The following is a 17,231-nucleotide window of genomic DNA, read 5'->3' on the forward strand; positions in this document are numbered from 1 at the left end:
ACGCAAGCACACAGCCCAAACAAATGGCCATGTGCTTACACATAAAACATGGGTCTGCCATGATCCTGCCTCAAGACCAGGGAAAATTAAAGACTAGATGGCAGGATCATGACAGAACCCCCACCTTAAGGAGCGGCTTCCAGACGCTCCCCAAGGGGACACTAAACACGGGACATGACGGACTGAGACAAGGACACAAACCAACAAAACATGACAAATAACAATAAAGGCAGACATGAAAAAACCATAACAGGGTTGGGGTGACATATCAAATACAATAAACAAGGCAAGGGAGGTGGAGGAAACACAAAGTTCTTAGGGGGCAGTCCAGGGTGAACAGGTGGACTAGGGGTCTTGGGTTGACAGGACGATGGCTGATGGCGAGGGGTCCGGGCAGACTTGGATGGGGACACATGAGGAAAAGTCTTAGGGGAAACAGTCCGGGGTTTAGTGGAGACAGGGGTGACCGGGGAAACAGTCTGGGGACTAGTGGTGACAAGGGAGACCGGGAAAACAGACTGGAATACTGCATTAGTGGCAGCAGCAACAGACTCAGGCACAGAGGAAACAGAGGAAGACGAAACAGGACTCTTGACGGGGGACAAGGCAGGCGAAGGCGCAGGACACAAGACAGGGGGTGAAACAGACGATAATGGAGCTGGAACAGGGACAGAGATCTCGGAAGACGATCCGGAATCGACGCTTCTCACTTCAAATTCAGTTGAGGCGTCGAAGGCAGCAGACTGGGGTACGGCGCTCACAGCAGCTGACTGGGGTACGGCGCTCACAGCAGCTGACTGGGGTACGGCGCTCACAGCAGCTGACTGGGGTACGGCGCTCACAGCAGCTGAACTGTGATCATGACTCTCTGCAGTAGACTTGAGATCGGTGCTCTCCGGGGCATCAGGAACAGGGACTGGGGACAAGACAGGACTGACTGGGACATCAAGAATTCTGACAAGACGGGCTAAATAGTCAGACAGGGTTCTGGCAGCGATGATGACTGGCATCTCCTGGCGAGCTGAAACAGACTCTATCACGGCCTTTGCAGCGGAATCGGCCGCTGCTTTCTCTTCAGCAGACATGACTGAAGACTCAGAGACGACATTCACAGTACAAGTCTCTGGAATGGATCTCCCCAACGCCGACTGGGAAACAGCGCATGCAGTAGCGGGCTCTGGGACAGCGCCTGGGACAGCGCTTGCAGTAGCGGGCACTGGGACAGCGCCTGGGACAGCGCTTGCAGTAGTGGGCTCTGGGACAGCGCTTGAAGTAGCGGACTCCGGAACAGCGCCTGGGACGGCGCTTGCAGTAGCGGGGTCTGGGACAGCGCCTGGGATGGCGCTTGCAGTAGCGGGCTCTGGAACAGCGCCTGGGACAGCGCTTGCAGTAGCGGGCTCTGGGACAGCGTCTGCAGTAGCGGGCTCTGGGACAGCGTTTGCAGTAGCGGGCTCTGGGACAGCGCTTGGGACAGCCAGAGATGAAGGACGAGAGGCTCCCTTCCTCCTCTTCTTTCTCCTTGGCCGCGGAGCAGATGCCATGGACGGACTGGTGACAGGAGAGGGAGGTGAAGCAGGAACTGGGGAGCCCAGCACAGGCAAGGAGGACTCCGGGCAGGAAGACTCCGATGCCGACTCCCACGACGGGTGCCTTCCACGCTTACCATGAAGACTGATGGACGTGGAAGGTGTCTCAGGAGTCACGGCAGGACTGGGTTGGTCCCCAAGTGTGGCGACGGCTAGCAAACGACCCTCAGGGATCACAGGAAGCTTGGCAGAAGGTGGAGAGGACAACCACCATTGTTCCCGGAGCTCCGACTGCCACTTGAGAAGAGACACACTGTCTGCTGGGTTCAATGATGGCTGGTTCATTCTGTTATGGTTTAGAAGGAGAGAACCCAATCGCAGACCATTTGCAGACATCTCAAGGGTTTATTACAGAAAAACAGGGAAAACAAAACCCACAAGGGGGCAAAACAAGACAGGGTAGAAATTAGACAGAGAAGACTAGACTAGACTAGGACTCAGACAATAAACTAACAGCTAAGACAGGATCAACTCTTCACAAGACTTTCAACAGGTTACTCACGATCAGAGCCGCCTTAACCTAATGTTAGGCCCCGGGGCTGAGAGGTTTTGTAGGCCCCCCATCCCCTCGATTAATAGAGTCTCATTTTTAAAAAAGTGTAATAGGTAATCTACATCACATAATGCATTAGTTTCTTTCGAGACCTACAACAGTGAGTTTTTTTTTTTTATATTGTTTTTAATTTTAATATTGTTATTAACATATCACTGAGCACATAAACACAAGACACTTTATTTAACAACCACACACAGCAACTAAATTTCAACTTTATGCAAATGAGAAGCGATTTTCGCGAGCGACAACCAATAGGAAAGAAGCCTTTCAGTGGAGCTCAGCTCCCGTCACCGTCTCGAGTGCAGGAGAGACAGAAGAGTTCGAGGGCGATTTCACTGTTTTATATGATTTGACAGTAACTAACCACAAACATGGATATAATAAAATGATGCACGGAAAAGAAACTATCGACAGTCTCAGTGAGTTTATTCTGGATTTAGTGCGTAAATCATTTTGTTTACAAATTAGACGCTTTGCAGTTGTTATATAGCCTACATGTTAAAGATTTTATTTTGGATGTGTTCATTGTGATTATATTGGCTGGGTTTATAAAAGTTTATAAAAATTGAAAGGATCATTGCTTGGTGCATTTGGAAACAAAGCTTGTCTATTTCTAAATGTAATCGCGTGCATCGCTGATGATTATACTGTCCGTGTGTTGAAAAAAACGTCGATTAAACACACTCGCAACAGACACCCCAAAGCGGAGACGTTAGCGGCACTGAGCGGACACGATCCGTAACGCCTCATTCGCGTCGCGGGACCTCTAGACGCGCATAAACGCGTCTTTGCATAGACTTAACATTGAAATCACTCGCGCCAGACGCTCTTTTCGCGTTTGGTGTGAACGCACCATAACAATAACATTAGAGCGACAGCACTACCAACGTCCACAAGCGACTAGCGACATACAGCGACAAAATCTGACAAGTTAAAACAATATGACCTTTTCAGCTCATCATAAACCTGAACATGGGAGGCCCCTGAACATGGGAGGCCCCTGAACTTGGGAGGCCCCTGGGCTTCAGCCCAGGTAAGCCCGTGCATTAAGGCGGCCTTGCTCACGATAGATATCACATTGATTGAATGACAATGAACCAGCACAGGACAGCAAACACAAGGGGATTAAATAGGGAGAAACTAATGAGGGAAACAGGTGACACAGGTGAAGCAATAATGACTAAACAAGGATAACAAGGGGGGCGGGGCAAAGAACGAGACAACGCAAGCACACAGCCCAAACAAATGGCCATGTGCTTACACATAAAACATGGGTCTGCCATGATCCTGCCTCAAGACCAGGGAAAATTAAAGACTAGATGGCAGGATCATGACACAGTATAGCAAAATAGTTTGCTAAAAGCAGATCATTTATTCACACACAGAAACGCAATTCAAATTTAAACCGTCTTTTTGCGAGTTGTGGTAAACAGCGCATCTCTGCCGTTCATTCATTCACACAGAAACGCGATTTACTTGAGAATGAAAAAAATAAACTTACTACATTATTCCATCCGTTGCTCCTCGAAATACCAGCACTTCTGAGGTAAGTTTTCCATTATTATTATTCCTCACAGCGCTGCGAGACAGTGTAGACAACTACACTTATCTGAATAAACTTGATGTGTTTTCTCGAGCTGATATGTGGGCGTTCACAGTTTGTATGGGATCGTCTCAGTCATTTGCGTTTGAATAGCGCGCGCTCTCCGTGGGCGGGGCCGATTATAACGTAATGAGATGAGATGAGCTCGACTGGAATCGCTCTCTTTTAATACAGATTTCACAAGATGAGAATATTTGTTTTTTATATAAATTACTTCATTTAAAAGAAGAGAATTCAAGCTTCATGCCTGTGTGTCTGTATGCCTGTTTGACTGAGTATTCGCTCAGTTATTGTTCATTTTCGGACGCGTTTCAGAATGGACTTCACTGGCAGAGAGAAGGCAGAACTCGCTTCGTGTTTATTTTTCTTTATTTGGCAAAAAGCACAACACTTTATTTTTATTGTGAGTATACACAAAAATAATACACATTTAACAGAATCGATTGATGTATGAAACTCCTATGGAAAATCAAAGTCAACAGAGTATTTATGAGTTTCTTTTACATTGATAAAAAAAAAGCGAGCTGGTATCGCCGGCGATACCGTAGACCTCAGGGGGTTAACGGATCTTCTATCGCCCTATAATCCATCGCGCTCTTTTAGATCACTAAATTCAAGGCTTTTGGTCATACCTAGGATATCCAGAACCACCAAAGGAGGGAGAGCATTTTCACATTTGGCTCCAAAACTCTGGAATAGTCTTCCTGATGCTGTTCGTTGCTCAGACTCGCTCTCCCAGTTTAAAACTAGATTAAAGTCGCATCTCTTCAGCCAGGCATTCATATAATCTTACAGTTCAAACTACAATCCGGCTTCTAGCTCATAAATGCCAGAGGAGAACTGGCCCCCGACTGAGCCTGGGTTCTCCCAAGGTTTTTTTTTCTCCATTAGGTCACCTGATGGAGTTTTAGGACACCATTAGGTCACTTGATGGAGTTTTTCGGTTCCTTGCCACTGTTGCCTTTGGCTTGCTCAGTTGGGGATATTTTGGGGATATTTAATTTAATTTGATCAATCAATAAATTCCTCTTGAAACAAACTTTGTTGTATTATTTTAATTTAATACTGTGAAGCTGCTTTGATAAAATCTGTATTGTGAAAAGCGCTATACAAATAAACTTGACTTGACTTGACTTGACTGGATATGGGTATGAGCAGAGTTTAGATTTGGGTAGGTGGAAATTACAAAGAAAAAAGGTAATATTCCTCCCTTCAGATTAATATGAACATCTTTTTAATTTTTTATTATTGAGAAAAAAAAATTTGTTTCCAGTGTTTGCTGGCATCTAGAGGAAACAGCCATACTTGTCTGCATGTTGCTAGACCCCAAAGGGCCTGAGTTAAAAACTTTCAAAAATGAATTTAAGATTAAAAAATCAAAAAGTGCCTCTTTTTTGGGGGGTTTATTACAGCTCAGACAACATATACTTAAATGTTTATCACTTTTAGCACTGTTTTATGAAACTGTAAAGGGTTTCCTGTAAAATGACACCAAAATTGTCTATTTTGAAAAAAATATGTGGAAATGGGAGGCTTTTCAATTTGGGTAGGTTAATCCAGGCGGAAATCCCCCAAAATGGTCCAGGACATAAGAGGTTAAGCCATGTGGTGCTGTCTTGGCCTACCCTGGCCTGGCATTGAAGTCGCCTAGTGGGATGATCTTATCAGAGTTTGGGGTGGCCCTTAGAACATGGTGCAGTTGGCTGTAGAAAGCTTCGATTGTCTCCGGGCTGTTCATCAATGTTGGTGCGTATGTCAGGGTGCAATTCCTATTGTTTGTAAACGGCAGCCTGAGGGTCATGAGCCTGTCGTTTACAGGTTTAGGGTCCTGTATCAGCTTTGGGGTTAGGTGATTTGATACTGCAAGGGTGACACCAGCCTCACGTCTTTGCCCTGATGGCTTCCCTCTCCAGTATATTGTGTAGCCACTTTCTTCCCGGATGCAGGAAAGCGTACCTCACTCAGAGGCACAATGTCTGTTACTGTATATTTCAGTAGTTCACGAGAGATTATAGCTGAACGCCTCTCGGGTCTGTTAGTTTCTTCTCTGTCAAGCCTGGTTCTGATGTTCCATGTTGCAAATTTCATGTTGATGGGTTTAGGGTGGACCTTTTTAACCTGGGAGACGTCCTACCAGTATGTTTTTCTTTTTCTGTGAGATTTCATAGTTTTTGAAGGAATGCTAGCAATATCTGTTAATATCACAGGGTTTTGCTAGTTGCCAGTGAGCCCCTCTCTTCTGTCTGTATTGTGGCGTATTTAAACAGTCTTTTTGCGTACAGACACTTGTGATTAGAACAAAGCAAATAGAACTGACCTATTCCTCAGCCGGATCCGTCGCTCCTCGAAATGAAACTTCCAGCACTTCTGAGGTCAGTTTTCCAGGATTATTATTAAGATAGTATTATTCCTCACAGTGTCGTAAAGTACATGAGTCTGAAAGTGAACTCGCTGTGTGTGTTATCCAGCTGATGTGGGCGTTTCACAGGTTTGTATCGCCTCAGATCATTTGCGTTTGAATAGTCACATTAAAACTTAATGAGATGAGATGAGAACGACTGACATCTCTCTCTTTTCATACGTATTACATAAACTGAGAATATTTGTTTTTTATAAAAATTACTTAGTTTAAAAGAAGAGAATTCAAGCTTCATGCCTGTGTGTCTGTATGCCTGTTTGACTGAGTATTCGCTGAGTTACAGTTCATTTTTCGGACGCGTTTCAGAATGGACTTCACTGACAGAGAGAAAGCAGAACTCGCATCATGTTTATTTTTCTTTATTTGGCAAAAAGCACAACACTTTGTTTTTATTGTGAGTATACACAAAAATAATACACACTTAACAGGATCGATTGATGTATGAAACTTGCATGCAAGATCAAAGTCAACAAAGTATTTTGAATCTCTTTTGCACTGATAAGAAAAAAAGCGAGCCTATCGCGCCGGCGTGATTTTCGACCCCAGGGGGTTAAAATGGAGCATAAGGTATCCGTTGCAGTATTCACATCCAGAGATGAGAATTGTGAGGGTGAGGGAAGAGAAGAAGACAAAGCTATGGAAGTAAAATAATGTCTAATGTTTTTGAAATAAAAAAGCCTGTTGAATTGCACTACTTGAAAAAAATAGGCATTGCATTAACCGTGCTTGCATTTTAATGCATTGTATTTTTAGGGCTTGCATTTTTATGGGCTGAAATTCCACATGGTTGAATATTTAAGTTGTGAATATTTCAATTAAAAACATTTCAAACACATTTTCATTATTAAAAATTCAATAATCCATATTCACCTTTCATATTTTTACTTCCAAAATATTCAAACTGTTTAAAAATACAACCTATAATATTCAACAGGCAATTTTCGGTCCATTTTATTTCGCTTTGCAAATTCGCTTCCACAAATTCAGTGGTTCAAATTCGACAGTAAATTCAACATTGACATCCAGGAACTGCAGGAAAAGCAGTAGATTGCCGAGCATACTCTCCATCTGCTGTTAGTCAACCTCACCAGCAGGGGGTGCAAGCGCGTGTTGTAGACGAAGACCAGCAAAAGTTAGAGCAAGCCATTAATTCGTAAAATGAAAATGATTATCTGTGTCAGTATATATGCGGAAAAGATGATAAAGACACAAAAGCTGTGTTTATGTTTCATTCAATAACTTCATTGTTACTTTCCCTGTGTAGCCTACATGTCATCAGCTTTCTCTACCATGAACAGGATTATAATTGATTTCCCTCAATATAGGCTTCCTCATACTCGAGGATTCCCTTCCGTCGGGACAAAACGCTTAACGTAGCTTAATGGACTAATACAGTGATATAAAAGACCAAACTCGCACCTTATTGGGGATTTAGGCTCAGGCTGTAGGCTACTATATAGGCTACAGGCAAGCAAATGGACGCGCAAAGTTTCATGCTGAGGCTAAGCGTTTCCCAGTGATATACTGACACTCTCTCTCTCTCTCTATACACACACACACACACACACACACACACACACACACACACACACACGTGTGTGTGTGTGTGTGTGTGTGTGTGTGTTAATCGCTTTGGATAAAATCGCTTTGGATAAAAGCGTCTGCTAAATGACTAAATGTAAAATTGGCTTGACATTGCACATTCGCACATTTAGGGACCGTCTCTAAAGTTGCATAAAACCTTGGCATACACGTTTCTAACTTCAATAGCAAACTTAAATTTATTTGAATAAATATAAAAAATCCAAAGGGTGCGCATTATGCCTGACACTACATGAACACTTTACAGTTGTTTTTATGACTGTAAGTCGTTCTATTCAAATGCTATCGGAGTTAGAAACGTGTATACCAAAGTCGTATACACTTTAGAGACGGTCCCTAAATGTGCGAAAGTCCAACGTCAAGCCATCTTTATCCCAGCCAGTCTATCAATGGGAAACGCTCAGCATTAAGCTTTGCGCGTTAAGATCATATTCTGAGTCCATCTGCTTGCCTGCGAGTTTGGTCTTTTATATCACTCACTGTATTAGTCCATTAAGCTACGTTAAGCGTTTTGTCCCGACGGAAGGGAATCCTCGAGTATGAGGAAGCCTATATTGAGGGAAACCGATTATAATCCTGTTCATGGTAGAGAAAGCTGATGACATGTAGGCTACACAGGGAAAGTAACAATGAAGTTATTGAATGAAACATAAACACAGCTTTTGTGTCTTTATCATCTTTTCCGCAATGAATGGCTTGAATGGCTTGCTCTAACTTTTGCTGGTCTTCGTCTACAACACGCGCTTGCACCCCCTGCTGGTGAGGTAGACTAACAGCAGATGGAGAGTATGCTCGGCAATCTACTGCTTTTCCTGCAGTTCCTGGATGTCAATGTTGAATTTACTGTCGAATTTGAACCACTGAATTTGTGGAAGCGAATTTGCAAAGCGAAATAAAATGGACAGAAAATTGCCTGTTGAATATTATAGGTTGTATTTTTAAACAGTTTGAATATTTTGGAAGTGAAATATGAAAGGTGAATATGGATTATTGAATTTTTAATAATGAAAATGTGTTTGAAATGTTTTTAATTGAAATATTCACAGCTTAAATATTCAACCATGTGGAATTTCAGCCCATAAAAATGCAAGCCCTAAAAATACAATGCATTAAAATGCAAGCACGGTTAATGCAATGCCTATTTTTTTCAAGTAGTGCAATTCAACAGGCTTTTTTATTTCAAAAACATTTGACATTATTTTACTTCCATACAAAGCAGAGGAAAGATGGGAGGGAGAAAGTGAGCGCAGGTTTCGTCTGAAAGTGACTGGTGGGGGGGTTGGTGGTGCATGAGTAGAGAGTTGTAGATTGAAAGTTATAAGGAAATGATCTGAAACATGGAAAGGTCTCACCAGAATGTTGTCTGTGATGCAGTTGCGTGTGTAAACCAGGTCCAGTTGGTTGCCTGATTTGTGAGTACCTGTGGTGATGAGTCGTTTGAGATCGAAAGAGGCTAGGAGAGAGATGAAGTCTGTTGCATACGGCTTCTCTAGATGAATGTTGAAATCACCAAAGACTACAAGTGGGGTGCTGTCCTCAGGGAAAGAGGAGAGCAGCACATCCAGCTCCTCTACAAAGCTTCCCAGCTGACCTGGGGGGCGATATATGACTATAATATGGATCTTATTGGGAGTTGTAAGTGTAATGGCATGATATTCAAACGAGTTGTTATTGCATAGAAAGAGAGCGCTGAGTATTTCCAATTGTTAGAAATGAGAAGTCCTGAGATGCAAAGGCTGGAGTAAAGTCAGCTTTATTGACTGCTGACTGACAATTCCATTGACCCACAGAAAGAGAGAGAGGTGTGTGTGAGGATGAGAGAATGGGACGCAGATTAGCAGTATTGCGCTGCCTTCTGTGCGTGATGAAAGGGCGTTGTTGAGAGAAAACAAGAATGTATTGAAAGCACATGTTGAGTAAGGGGAAATAAGATAAAAGTGGGAAAGGAAAGGGGAGAAGAAGATAATTAAGTGCCTTCCTGGTGTCCTTACTCGGTGGAGTCGCACAGGTAGAGTCAATGGTCTTTACCCGTGTTGGGCTGAACACGAGAGCTGGACGCTTCTGCGCGCAAACTACAAAGACATAATGCTTTCAACGCTTGAGTGAGGACAGAATAAAATACAGATTTGTGTGAAGGTAAAAATTTTAAATAAGCAGAGAATCGAAAATAGCCTTACCTTGTGTCAAATAGTAAACTGAACAACAGGAGAACTGGATATTAAGAAAAAAACACTTGCTCGCTCTTTTTGTATCCACAGACTGACCGCTTGTCCAAAATGATCTACCACTGGACCAGGATCTGACTCAAACTCAGTGAGGACAGACACAATCACAGAGTTATCCGCAAATTTAACAATGTGTCTCCCACTAAAAATACTCCGACAGTCATTAGTAAAGAAAACAAAAGAGGGGTCAAAACACAACCCTGTGGGGTACCAGTTGAAGACAACGATGCATTAGACAACACACCATTGACACATACTCTGTGGGATCTATTAGTTAAAAAATCCACCAACCAACACACAATGTTTAAGTCTAAATGAAAATTATCAATCAGTTTCTTTGCCAAAATATGAGGCTGAACACAATTAAAAGCAGAGGAAAAATCAATAAAAAGCAAACAAACATGATTTTGATTGTACCTTCCAAATGTCTTAAAATCATATTTACTAGGGTACAGGTGGCATCATCCACTCCTCTAGCTGATCTATATGTAGTGTTGTTTTTGGCGGCCTGTTTTAATTTTAGTTTTAGTCTAGTCTTTGTGTCAAGCTGTCATTTTAGTTTTTATTAGTTTTAGTCACGTTCATACTCTTTTTAGTCTAGTCAAGTTTTAGTCGACGAAAACTGATGACATTTTAGTCTAGTTTTAGTCGACGAAAACTGATGACATTTTAGTCTAGTTTTAGTCAGTGGAAATTGTATTTTAGTCTCTTTTTAGTAATGCAATTCTATTTACCCTAGTCAATATAGAATATATTTAGTATATTTAGCTTTGGCTGTGACGGTGGCAGTTGTTTTGTTTTTTTACCACCGCGGTAATGGACCAACTACCGGCGGTGGTTGGGGGGTTATTTAAAAAAAAAAAAAAAAAAAAAACTCGTTTTATATTTCCACACAAAGACGCGTGATATAGCCTACCACTCTGCGCTTTGAGAGGGATGTGGGACACGAGCAGGAAAGAGACCATCGATCTCTTTATGATATCTTCGTGTTTTCTACTTGATGTAAATTGGTCTGAAGAGCGAATTTTATTCTCCACAAGGGCGAAATATTTAGAAATTATATATTTATTTTGTTCTATGTTTGAGATTGCGCTGCCAGAGAAAGTGAAACTAAAAATCACCCGTGCGTGTGAAACGCGTTTTACAACTAAACTTGACTAATGTCTAATGACTATGTCTAATATAGGCCTAACAAGCACAAACTGTGTAAAAAATTATTTGACATGCAAGTACAAATGTAGGCTATCTGTCCTACAGAGTTTTTCTACTTTACCACAGTAAAGAATACGAATATAATAGGCCTAATTAAAAGCGAACCAATGAAGAAACGTTTATAATCCTTTTAGAAAATGGGTGAGACGTGAGTGAAGATTTGGGAAAAGGAACAAGAGATTCCATGCAGGGATGAGTCACGATTTTTGGATATTCGATTAGTTTATTTAATTATAGAATATCGAATAGGTTGTGCGATTATTCTCTAAAATAAAATCTCCATGTTCTGGTGCTGATGCGGTGACGCGTTCATGTAACCAGAGGGTGACACTGCCAATAACATAGCCTACAGCTGTCACAAAGAACCGGCAAAAGTAATGATTATGAATGTGTCAAATATCAATGAGACATTTTAATAGAATAACTAATGGAGTAATATTGTTAAATTCGATGATAATCGGGTGACCAGATCGCAAACCAGAATTTAAAGCCGATAAGCTATAGGTTCACGCACAACTCTCTCATTCGTCGTGACGTTATAACATTTCGTCTCGTCTCGTTTTGGTCAACGAAAATGAAGAGACATTTTAGCATAGTTTTTATTTCGTAAACCACATTTAGTCTCGTTTTTATTCGTCAACGATATTGCATTATACATGTATTTTAGTCATCGTCACATGACCAGCATTTACGTCTCGTCTCGTCTCGTTTTCGTCAGGTGATAACGGTTCGTTGACGACAATATTTCGTCATCATTTTCGTTGACGAAAGCAACACTATCTATATGCAAACTGCATATGATCAAGTGCTGACTGTGTAAAGGCTAAAATCTCCTTCCTTACTTTTTTTTCCAAAAGATTTCATATCCAAAGAAGTGCATGCAACAGGCCTGTAATCAAAAGAAAGAGAATTTCTTTTTTTCGCAATTGCCACCACTATGGTATCTTTCCATAGACGAGGGACTTTAGAAAGTTGCAATGATTTATTAAAAATAAATGAATAAATAAATCCCTGAAAGCTGCTCTGCACAGTTCCTCAACAGCCTACCACCAATGTGATCAGGGCCTGGACTCTTTCTAACCTTAACCTGACCAAAACAACTACGTACATCAGCTTTACTCATTTGAAATTTAACAGGAGTGTTCGGAGTCACTGAATTCCCACAATAATCAGACAATTCATTTGTAAAATCATGAGTATCAAAACGTGTATAAAATAAGTTAAAATCATCTGCTAATTCATAATCAAGTTTCCCTCCTAAAGTAATAAAAAAAATTCTTCTGTCTAATTCCAATTATAGACTTCTCTCCATCCCAGGCTACATGAGATTTCCTATTTGTGGGTTATGAATACATGAATAATCCACCTATTATCTTAAGTATTTTAATAAAAAAATAAATAAAAAAAGCATATTCTTGGGACCTTATGTGAATTCTTTTAACAAATTAGTTTATGGAATAGAATAGTTCCTGGCACGACAGGTGCATAGAGTTACAACTAGCATCAAGCTACATAACACAATTTAAAAGATTAATATTACACTTTTACTCCACTCACCACCATCGAGTGTTTGTATTAATTTCCGACCATGATCTAATGTGGATTTTAGTCATATAATGTTGTTGAAATATATAATGTATAGCCTTTTATACACAGTTAATCACTACACCTGCTTGGCAGGCATCCATTATTGATATGAAAGTCGCACCAGTCACATGAAAATCACACACAAACCATATACTATCATAATCATGAGTTTATTAGCTTCTGGTTTCAGGTGTAGAATTGTTTCTTTAGCTTTGTTCTTCACAGGACGAGGAAGTGTACAGGACAGCATCATGCAGAAGGGCAGGGAATATGGTCACACTGACTCACGTAAGATGATTGACAGCCCTGCAGCGAATGAGAGAGCGCTGAGATCATAACTGACGCAAATCAGGAAGAGGAGAGACAGAGCTCACTGTGTTCGCTGTTTGAGCTCTTCAGATCGAAAATGAATAGAAATGGTATTGATTAAATATTTTGCAAACATATCAAACAAATAAATCAATATTTCTTCCAATATGTGCACTTTTGGACTAAGAGCCCTAATGGATGCTGTTCAGTTCAGCTGTAGCAACACAAATAGCAGACATAAATGAATGTACATGTTTTTATTCTATTCAAAATACAAAACATTACAGATTGATTATTTTGCACATAACTTAATGTTACTGCAACCTAGTTTTATTTTAAATAGTGGTCAAATATCAAAGCTGGAGTCTTAAACCATTCTAATGATGCTCAGTTTGCCCAGATCAAGTAAGAGTGTGATGTTTTAACGTCTAGTGAATGTTCAACAATAATAATATGGGGCCGTCTGCTATCTATGTACATAAAGGGGTTACTGCAGCACTTTCTTTGCTGCCATCCTGGAGCTGTGATTTTAACAGCAACAACACTCATCTCTTGCATGTAATGTTAATATATTGTATTCCACGCACAGAGCACTGATACAAACTACTACACATGATTCATTGTCAGTTTAAGTATATTTAATTATTTTATTCTGTGGTTATCATTATATGTGTATGAGACTTATAAGGACAACTGTATCTAGGGACATGAAGATCAATAATATACCATGTCTCCAACTAAAGAACAAGAACAATTCTGTTTCTACAAAATAAAACATTGATTATACATAATTAACATGATTGTATAACGATCAAATTAATGATTATAAAACAAGTACATAAGGTATTTAGGCTAAATGAGTAGACATTGTTCCTGACATGGGTCAAACCTCAGTCACCTTTCCGATTCCAAATAGAGGCATTGCCTGTAATAAAAATACCAGAATAGATATACACATATTTCAAGGAAACTATGATTACTTCATAACTTCAATACTTAATTCATTATAATAAAAGAGAAGGGAATTGTAAATCCACCCCTTCAATATAATTTACCATAGACATGAAACCACAAGACTTTTAACTGCAGTATTTTAGAAAGTATGATTATTGTGGATTTATGTCGAGTAATAATTTGCATTTTGCCTGCTAGTGCTATGTTGAGTTGTCTTTACTGAACACATGTAAAGCTACTTGCTCATGAAGTCAAGTTTGACTGATTTAGTTTCAAAAGATTCCTTATCAGTTGCCGTTGCCTTCATTTCAGTAGAGCCAAACTTTACTTCTAACCTGACCCGACGACTCATGCCCTTGTTAGCATTTCCCATACCAACTGAGAGAGATCCAATATGATCCACCTGATATTCATCCACAAACATGACATCTCGTCTTTCAGTGCTGTAAAATTTGAAATTCATTGATTCTTGATCGGGCTCTACTGGACCACGGGTGAATTCTCGAGACTCATTGCAGAGGACCGACTCTCCTTTGCTAACAAGCTTTTCAAAGATGACATTGCAGTACTCCTGTCCTAGGCTGTTCACTAATTTACTCTTGCCTTTGTGAATTCTTTCATCAAAGGTCTTACATGTACAAAAACCATATGTTAGAGTACTGATGCGTGACTTCACCACTGTAGGTTTTTTTCCATACATGATTGCTCCCTTTAATACTGCTACCTGGGGTTCATCAGGGCAGATAATTTTGTGTCTAGAGCCAAAGTGCTTCTGCATAAATTTAAGCAGAGTTGGACTTTGAGAATATCCTCCAACTAATAGCATGTACTCGATGCTCAACTCTGTGTTTTTCACAATCTTTTTAATGCTGGTTTCAATTGCCCTGAGACTGTTTTCAAAAAATCTTCTCAATTGTTGCTCTTCGATCATGATTGTACCATCTTCCCATTTTGCTCCACAGACACCTTCAAAGTAACTTTCCATGCTCTGTTTTTTACTGGCAAGTTCCTTCAAATTTAATGGACACCAAATTACCACGTCTGAGTCGAAAGATTTTAAATTAGCAATGTCAAACTTCAATTTAAGTAGTTCAGTGGGCTGTTCTTGCTCAAATCTATCAAATATTTCCTCAGAGAATATATCTTTTAGAAATGAGATGATGTTCCCATCTACTCTCTGTCCACCCATGTCATTTCCTGATGCAGCATGCAGTTCCTTCAGAATGCCTTCCTCCACCACCTCGTGCACTGTTATGTCAATAGTACCACCTGCAAAATATTTTGAAATTCATCTATAAAGTATTTACATTCATATTCAAGAGTCAATAATTGTACATATTTATTATACACAATATACACATCTATCAAAACTAAGCTGTAAAAATGGATTTGTAGATGTTATAATGGACTACAAGTTTTGTCTTCTGCCACATGTGCTCTGCTTTTCTGCATTGTCTTTTCATATTTTGCACTGCTTTTGAGTTTCTCCAAAGTGCTTTTTGTCTGGCACTCTTTTTATTTAAGAAAATTATTTATTTGAAAATAATTTTCATATTGTATATTTTTCATATTGATATTGATATTTATATTGCAAGTATGGTAAATACTGGTAAAATGTACCAACAATCAATTTAAATGTCAACAATTTTGGCACATCAAAAAACGCAGGTGTTTGATCTGCATTACAGGGGATGCATTATCTCATCATTTCTGCATTATCTCATCCAGGGGATAAGTTGATCCTTAAGTTGATCACATAGCGCTGAAAAGAATTTCTCCCTGAAGTCGGAGGGCAAGCGCTGGACAAGTCTTGTTCTGCAGCATAATGCTAATCTTTTACGCCGCATTATTCTTACGTTGCATCAAACTGGCTGCTTCAAGGATATTGACAGGCAAGTGCGTCAGTACGTAGCCGAAATATGAAATAAAGGCCTCGCTGGTGGATATGTTCAGCTCTTTGATGATTTCCTGTGCCTTCAGCTGGTAGCCTGGGTTTCCCCATGCTGCCTTGTGCACAGCGTGATTTTATTCACGCTGCTAGGCAGCCTGGACACCATGGACCAGATTTTCCCCTCAAAAAGGGAACCAATCACAGAACGGGGAGGGAGCAGCAAGACGATGACGACATCTATGCGACACACCGAAGCAGTTTGTTTATATCTATGGATCCAACATGGCATCAGACGCGAAGTTACCTTTCGATGCAGCCTTAGATAGTGTTCTAAGTAGTTTAGAACGCAAGTTTATTTCGTCTTCTTCCTCGTCGAATTTCTGTCACTCTACATACGTCATCTGGTATAACTGAAACGATTGGCTATGAGCTACGTACAGGCGCATTTGATAGACATTCGTAGCGCCCAATAAACGGCTCTGGGCATTCGTAAACCACGCCTCAAATACGAGAAAATGAACATGTGGTTCCCAGACCACGTCTCAATGAGAGTGAGACGAGGTCTGACGTTAGCCAGGCTATTCAGCTGGATGGAAATGCCTTCAGCTCTGGTTATGGGCAACCCCTCATTTCTTTTTTACGTACTGACACACTTTCCTGTCAATTTCGTTGAAGCGGACTTTTAGGGCTGCTGTAAGCTTTTCTTTGACTGTTAGTATTTTGAGACTGTCTTTTTGGGCACACCATCTTCTAACATTACACTCTGACACACTGTATTATATTCAGAGCAATACAGTACTATGATTTTGTTTGTTGTTACAGTTTAAAGAACTAAAGAATGACAGATTACCTAACAGAAGCACGTGAGTGCAAGGTGGCAGTTATTTACTGTGCAACAATAACAGGTACAAGATACAATAGGATTTGATGTGATAGTAACAGTAGAGGAATTTTATTCTCAACTTCTCTAAATATAACAACCTCTTTAAAACCAAGCAAATCTTATTACAAAGTAACTTTGGAAAAGCTTAATGCATATAATTAACATAACTGTTTCATTCTGAACTGTGAAAAGAAAAAAAAAATCTAAAATTGAGAGTGTACCTCCACAATCCACAACCATGTACTGGGTTCCAGGACTCTGTTTCAGTTCATCTGTACTGAACTCCTCAGCTATGAAGCCTTCCTTCGGTAGATGCCTACAGAAAACAGATGCAGCCTCAGGCTCCAGGGCAAAGATGAGCCGCTCAGGCTCAGACTCTGTCACAAGACCTGCCTGAAAAGAGA

The 17,231-nt window shown here is 40.5% G+C and overlaps 1 protein-coding gene across 1 annotated transcript in view; it reads right to left on the bottom strand.

The window, feature by feature from the left end:
* Positions 1–13,383: 13,383 nt before the first annotated feature.
* LOC309479785 (heat shock 70 kDa protein 12A-like) overlaps positions 13,384–17,231 on the bottom strand; it is a gene marked incomplete at its 5' end in the record, with an annotated part of 3,988 nt that continues 140 nt past the window's right edge. Inside the window, 2 exons of the mRNA XM_082143972.1 lie at positions 13,384–15,322; positions 17,049–17,231. The exon at positions 17,049–17,231 is cut by the window's right edge and continues 18 nt beyond it. Of these exons, the coding sequence (XP_082000098.1) occupies positions 14,289–15,322; positions 17,049–17,231 (1,217 nt within the window). The 3' untranslated portion in view covers positions 13,384–14,288. The remainder of the gene's footprint in view (positions 15,323–17,048) is intronic.

The sequence above is a fragment of the Leuciscus leuciscus genome, assembly GCF_965113295.1.
Source record: "Leuciscus leuciscus genome assembly, chromosome: 17".
In the NCBI taxonomy this organism is placed as follows: Eukaryota; Metazoa; Chordata; class Actinopteri; order Cypriniformes; family Leuciscidae; genus Leuciscus; species Leuciscus leuciscus.